We start from the raw sequence: 6742 nt of genomic DNA, 5'->3' as shown, positions 1-6742 counted from the left end.
CCCCGCCTCTGACCCCGCCCCACGCAGAGTCCGCGTGCTTGTTAACTCCTCCCCCTGTGACGGAGCTAACGTGGAGCAGGAATTCGCCGCACCAACGGTTTAAAGTCCGCAGTTTGGAAAGTGGCCTCTTAAGAAAGGCAACATTTACACCGTCTTGGGATCCGCCGGCAGGGCATTAACCGTCATCTGGACGGGAGAAGGTGGAGGTGAGTAGCACCCAAGTTCGACCGTCACTCTTAGCCATTAGCACCGGCTAACGGCGAAGCTAGCGGCTAACTAGCTGTCATCGTAAAGCAGCTAACGCGTCATTATTAGTGTCGGCCTTTTAATGACAAGTTGAGACTATATTACTTCTGTTTCAATCATTATCCACGTAGCGATATCTTTACGTAATTAAAAAAAAAATATTGTCACAATGTGAATGGAAAATGGCATTATGAGGAAAACAATACGTTGAACCCACTCAGCATGTTTCAGCCCTGGACACGTCTGCAATGGCGTTTGTCTCCTCTCAAACACAAATTTAGATAGAAAATAAATACAATATACATTCAAAGTAGATAGAGGACAAAGCCTTTGCGTTACTTGGTAAACGTCTGTAGACGATCAGTCATTTATTTAATTCCATTTTGCTGTTTTGCTCCAGTATTTTCCCATGAGTCCCTTCCGGCTGTTTTAGGATGGAGACGCTGTGTTTCCGGTTGCCCGGCCATGGGGACACAGCGCTGGAACACATGAATTCACTGAGGTGCAGCAAACACTTCTGTGACATCACCATTGTAGCCAGCAACAAGCAGACCTTCAAGGGCCATAAGGTGGTGCTTGCTGCCTGCTCGCCATTTTTGCGTGACCAGTTCCTCCTCAATCCCTCCCCCAATCTCCAGGTAAACATGAGTCAACTCACATAATTTGGGACTGTGAGCAGCACTGTGATGCATTAAGGCTTTTCTCTTGATGTCGTACAGGTGTCGGTGCTCTACAGCTCCACCGTGTTGTGCGACCTCCTCAAGTCCTGCTACACTGGCAGCTTGCAGTTTAACTCGGAGGAGATCGTCAACTACCTCACCGCTGCTAGTTACCTGCAGATGGATTATATAGTGGAGTGTTGCCGTGGAGCCCTGAGGAAGATAATGCAGCTAAAGAACCCAAGTCTATCCAAGGCCAGTGGTGCCCGCCGTGCCTTTTAAATGGTTTCCTTAGGTTGAGACATTGGGGAGTAGAAAACATCCATCATGTCTTATACCGTCTTTTTTTGCCAGTTTCTTAATATTTTAGCAATGGCTGAATCTCCATCTTTGCTTCTGTAGGTGACTTCGGGCGACCACCCGTGTCAGCCTTTAACTGTCGGTAGGAGTCGCCAGTCTGCCTCCACACACGAACTCGCCCCCGCGCAGCCACACAGTCCCCGTTCACCCCCGGCAGAGAACAGTGCTGACGTGTGTACGCAGGACCGAGTGCACCAAGATGACCAAACCATATTGGATGAGCAGTATATTAAGGTTTGTTTGGATAAAACTGCTAGTTATAGTAAGGTCAGTGCTGGTATGGGCGTAGCATGTTGCTATGGAAATGATAGTAGTGATAACAGTTGTATCAATGATGGCGTATAATTGAAAGGTTGTTGCTGGTCTGATCATCCAGTTTCTAAGTAAACTAAAGGACGGCTTTACTGGTTGTTCCCTTTTCTTCCAGGTAAATGTATCAGATGATGGAGAGGAGACCCAACAGGAAGAGTATGAGAAGTTTAGTGTTTACATCCCTAAAGAAGCAGCAAAAAGAACTGAGGAGGAATCCTCGGATGTTCCTCATGAGGCGTTTTGTCCAGAGACGGGCGGCGCCACAGACAGGGAATGCAACCTAAATCTAGCAGATGATGATAGTGGTGTTCCAAGAGTTCGGGGAACAGGCAAGGGGAGGGGGCGGGGCTTCAAGAGGAGAAGGTTGCCTTCGCTGCAGGAGAAACGAGCTGCTGAGACGGACCGCCATCAGGACCTATGGTATCTGGCTGCTGCAGGGATGGGAGGGGCTTTTGGGATGGACTACATTCAAGAGGGGCTAAAGGCGGGGGGTCTGATGCCGACCGATTTTCCACATTTAGACACGGCCCTTGGGGAGAGTGAAGGAGAAAAGGCTTCCTCAACATCTGCCAGCAGTTTGACACAGTATTGCATGGAGGACCCCAGTGGTGGAGCCTGTGAGGGCAGTTCAGGGGGGGCTGCACACCAGGGAGTGGACGAGTCTGTGGCGGTGGTGGGCTCCACCTCCAGTGTAGCTGGACCAGTAATCTGTGAGCAATGTGGCATGACGTTCCCTTCAGTCCAGGCTTTAACGGTCCACACCTGCACCGCTCACCCCCTGTACTCCTGCCCGTGCTGCGCTAAACAGTTCCACCACTCTGCTAACCTGACGCGACACATGGCCGTGCACAGAGGTGCTGGCAAATGCCACCAGTGCCCTCTTTGCTACAAGACCTTCACTCAAAAATCCACCCTCATCGATCACATGAACCTCCACAGTGGCGAGCGGCCACACCATTGTGCGTACTGCCACGCACGCTTCGCACACAAACCCGCATTACGGCGACACCTGAAGGAACTGCACGGGAAAACGACAGCGCAGAACTTCCTGTATGAGCAACAGGAACAGGAGAGAGGAAAAGGAATCCAGGAGGGGGGGCAGGATCCTCCAGCTCTGGCATAAACCACGAAGCTTCTGCTGGACATCAGCGTAACAAGGACCAAACATGACTGAGGAGCTGTCAGCCCCCCCCCCCCGGGTGTTTCCATTGCTAGTGATAGATCATTGGACCACTAGACTTTCAGAATCAATGGTAAAGGACTGTTGGAACTCTTGAAGTATCTCCTGCTGTACGGCTCAGGTCTGAGATATTAAGGGTTCTACGCGTCCGCTCGGCTGTTCTGAACCGGGGCTCATTGGACTGCTCCAGACCTGAGGGCACCAGGTTGGGTCGGTCAAACGTTACTGCACCTGAGAGAAGGTCGGACTTACTTCAGTCCACTCAGATAAATGTTTCCAACCGGGACACCAGTTTAAAGTCTACTTAAGCAGTTTATTCTCACTTATTGGAACCACGTTTAGATTACAGCAAGTGTCAACTCTGACTGTTCTGTAAATCCTTTAGGAACGTTGGTGTGTGCAATGTTGGAACTTACAGGAACTGCAGCAGGAGAAGCTACTTCATATCATTAAAAACATGAAAAAATGCAATGGCAAAACTGGTTTCAATCAAAACAAATCCTCATTGTACACAACTTGATTCCTCTTGTCCCGATAGGATCCTTTAGTGCTGTTCTGGACCGCTGTGGAAGGACAGAGACATGGGGAAGGTTATTGGCGTCCCGACAGGGTGAAAGAGCAGGAGTTGGGAGGAGTATCTACCCAGTGAGGCCCACACTGATTTGCCAGTGGCAGCATCCAACATGGGCTGTTTCCTGGCAATACTGACTTTGATGTAAATGTCTCCCACTGTGCTTCCATTCAGCTGTGGGGGGAGAAAACAGCTCAAGGTGCTCAGCTATTCCTCACAGGCCAATCAGGTCTGACTTTAGCAAACGGGCGCCACACTGACCTCCGCTACAGCTTGGTCTGCAGACTCCATCTTCTCAAATGTAATGAATGCACAACTACAAAAAGAGATGGAAAACCATCAGAGTAGGTGGAGGAAAGGCGGGAGTTGCGAGGCCTGACTGGCTCCTTACTTGCGTGGGTTGTCCATGGAGAGGTCGATGATGTTTCCATGCTGGGAGAAGGCAGAGCGCAGGCTGTCCTCGGTGAGCCCGGAGCCATAAACGTACACCGTGTTGCCCTTCCTCACTCCTCGCCTCTCAGGGTACGAGTCCGACCCTAAAAGTGAGACGGAGACGGGAAGCTCAACGTCTCCTCGGCCTGCCGTGTCTCAACAAAGATGTCTGCTGTGTAGCAGCGCCCCCCCGGGGCAGTAAAAATCCCTTTGATTTGAAATGACTCTTTTTCTCTTGTATAAAACTCATACTCACGTCTGAACGGTCCGTCTCTGTCCCTGTCCCGATCTCTGTCTCGCTCTCGTTCTCTGCTTCGGTCCCTGTCTCTCTCTCTGTCCCGCTCCCCTGTCTCTCTCTCTGCCCCTGTCTCTCTCTCTGTCCCTGTCCCGCTCTCTGTCCCCGCTCCCTGTCCAGGTCTCTGTCGCGCTCTCGTTCTCGGTCCATTTCACGGCTGGACGACATGCCGCCTCCATCGTCCTCGTCTCTGTAGCGGTCACTTGAACTCACAAAGCTGCAATCAGGGGCCATGATATCAGTTTAGGCAGCAGCCCGTTTCCTTAGGATGACACACTTTGGACTTTACCTTTCATACAATGATTTTCGGTGCACTCTTTTTGCAGACTGAGAGAAAAACAGAGGGTAACAAGAGGATCAAAATGCATATTTCTGTCACAAACACAAACATCAGAAGATCTAAAAAGGAAAAAACACATTTGGCAAAGGACACAAATCACACCTGATTTTATCCTAGCAACAACAGAGCTTTTGTGATCGTTTAGAACGGTGAAGGAACCGGTTACTATCCTCCGTAAATACGGTTTGTTGTGTTGTTGTGTACCTCTGGCTCATCATCTGCAGAGACGCTCCTTTGGAACGGTAGAAAAGCCGGAACTGGGCCTTTTTCAGGGTCCTGGGTTTGATAAGATTTCATTTAAAACAAGTAAAAAGAAAAGGAAATGATCCACCAGGTAGCACAGCTCACCTTGAGTTTGATTTCCAGCATTCGAGAGCGTTTAAAGCCTGAATTCTTGTTCTCCGATTTAATGGCGCTGATGGCGCCCGACTTGATCAGCATCTTTGCCTGTTCGGTCGCCATCGCAGTGTCAACGACAGGCTGGTCGGACAACGCTGCCATGGAGGATAAAATTGATAAATACAATTACCATTTAATCGTTGCTCCTCCTGAAACTCTGATATTTAGAATTCGTTTAATTGTAGGTCCCCAACCCATAATATTTAAAAAATATGCTTCATCAATGTGCTTTAAACAGACCTAGTAAGAGCTAATTAGGACGTGAGATGGTTGAATCCCGGATAATGAAAACACCACACAAATTAATTAAAAGGCTAATTGAAGAGCTCTTACTCCGTTTCAAACCACTCTGGTTAGTCTGAGTGGTTGAACTCTGCTTCTTCAATGCAAGAAGGGCCTTTTTCTGAAAGGGAAGTGAAAACGGTGGAGGGTGAAATACATACTGCTAGATAACTTGGTAATCACCTAACCTAACCCTATCTTAGTGATCAGCTCTGGCCTCATGCAACACATGGCTGAGAACTCAACATCTGCCACCACCAATTATTGCACATCTGTCCTCGGTTACCAACAAAATCTGACTTTCGATCATGCCTTACCTTTTTCTTAAGTTTAGCATATTTTTTCTGCAGAGCCTCCTCTTCCTCCGTCATTGTAGTTGGGAACGACACCATGACGCTCCGGTTCAAACACCTTTATCAAATACAAATAAATGTGATTAAATGGCAGATGATTCATTAGCTAATCAATAAACAGACCTAACAAACACGAGCATTTATAAACATAAAGGCTTCCTTAACCATTCCAATCCAACGAAACTCGCTCAGCCGCTTCAGATAATGCAGAACACTTTTATTAACATTTTAATCGGTTGTGATGGTTCAATTAATTCACTTACCAAACGGGAATGATGGCGAAGCCACTTTCTTCTTCGTCGTTATCTTCTTCTTCGTTGTCGTTATCTTCTTCTTCGTTGTCGTTATCTTCTTCTTCGTCGTTATCTTTTTCTTCTTCGTTATCTTCTTCGTTGTATTCTTCTTCTCCTCTCTGTCGGTGGCCTCTACCCGAAGACGTTGCATTACCGCCACCTACTGGGCTGGAGCGGGAACCTAGCTCATCCTCGATGTCCACCCCCGTCTAGATTCTCCAAACTTCACCACTAAAAACTGAAACAAGGCTTTATGCTTCTTAATTCCTTAGTATATTTTGTAATCTGTAATCTCACATTTCTTTAATTGATCCCTGATTTTTCCCTGCTTATTTTAAACCTGTGGTGATTCCTAATCTCCACGTTAACCTGACCCACGTTTCCTACTAAATTCATTGTCCCGTTTAACCTTGTGCCCTAATCTTAACCTAGTTACCAACAATTGTTCCCTTCTGTTTCCACTGCTTTCATCCCTCCCACTGTGGCTGGAGCCCCATTCCAATGTTTTGGATATTCGCTCACACAAAGGGCTTCTTCATTCCTCTCCACTGTGAGCTGCCCCCCACATGAATCTGACCTTGATATCTGATCTGTCCTAGAATTCAAATAATGGATCTGCTCTGATTTTTGATGCCATTTTCTGTAAACACCATTTTTGGACATTCATTCTTTATCCTGTTCCATAGTTTCATCACACAGATAGAAACAACATGTTTTCTCAGCCTTGCTCATGTGTTCACTCCTTTTCCCTGGCAAACACCACTAACTTGGTCTTTTCAACAGAAACCTGAGGCCCCCTGAACATTCCTCAACCCCCCTCAGGGCTTTTTAAGGCTCGTTTTGAAAAAAAAAAAAAATCTTCTATTCCATAAGGCTCCATCATCATCAAAGAGAAACCGCCTTTTGTCAGAGTCGTTTTCTGAAAACACAATAATCATAAAAAGCTGACACCCCCCCAGAAGTTCTATTATCCTCCTTATAGCTAAAGATATCCCCATCTGAACTCGGAGGCACCTCTCA

The 6742-nt window shown here is 47.5% G+C and overlaps 2 protein-coding genes across 3 annotated transcripts; one reads left to right on the top strand and one right to left on the bottom strand.

Moving 5' to 3' along the window:
* The first annotated feature begins 41 nt into the window (after positions 1-41).
* Positions 42-3225, top strand: LOC101076226 (zinc finger and BTB domain-containing protein 12-like). 2 transcript variants are annotated; one of them, XM_011616905.2, is made up of 5 exons: positions 42-206; positions 680-884; positions 966-1160; positions 1308-1499; positions 1693-3225. In XM_011616905.2, the coding sequence occupies exons 2-5, from the start codon at positions 681-683 to the stop codon at positions 2698-2700; spliced, it is 1599 nt and encodes a 532-aa protein (XP_011615207.1). In that variant the 5' UTR covers positions 42-206; position 680; the 3' UTR covers positions 2701-3225. The 2 variants fall into 2 exon arrangements, with proteins under 2 accessions (XP_011615207.1, XP_003976066.1); XM_003976017.3 differs by having other exon boundaries at positions 647-884.
* On the bottom strand, positions 3050-5853 carry nelfe (negative elongation factor complex member E). Its single transcript, XM_003976016.3, is given in 13 exon segments — positions 3050-3320; positions 3400-3502; positions 3590-3644; positions 3720-3864; positions 4017-4105; positions 4107-4160; positions 4162-4272; positions 4345-4382; positions 4600-4671; positions 4744-4889; positions 5128-5197; positions 5394-5487; positions 5693-5853. Coding segments are annotated over 12 exon segments (1032 nt in total). The 5' UTR covers positions 5469-5487; positions 5693-5853; the 3' UTR covers positions 3050-3246.
* Between the last annotated feature and the right edge of the window lie 889 nt (positions 5854-6742).

Source organism: Takifugu rubripes, chromosome 12 (assembly GCF_901000725.2).
Source record: "Takifugu rubripes chromosome 12, fTakRub1.2, whole genome shotgun sequence".
Classification (NCBI taxonomy): Eukaryota; Metazoa; Chordata; class Actinopteri; order Tetraodontiformes; family Tetraodontidae; genus Takifugu; species Takifugu rubripes.
Note: the sequence above shows the minus strand (reverse complement) of the source record. Positions and strands in the feature narration are given on the sequence as shown.

Bases quoted from the DNA above. Each gene is read 5' to 3' on its own strand.
- LOC101076226 (XM_011616905.2), top strand. From the start codon at position 681: ATGGAGACGCTGTGTTTCCGGTTGCCCGGCCATGGGGACACAGCGCTG. The intron at 885-965 runs GTAAACATGAGT...GATGTCGTACAG, and splicing joins ATCCCTCCCCCAATCTCCAG to GTGTCGGTGCTCTACAGCTC. The intron at 1,161-1,307 runs GCCAGTGGTGCC...TTGCTTCTGTAG, and splicing joins AGAACCCAAGTCTATCCAAG to GTGACTTCGGGCGACCACCC.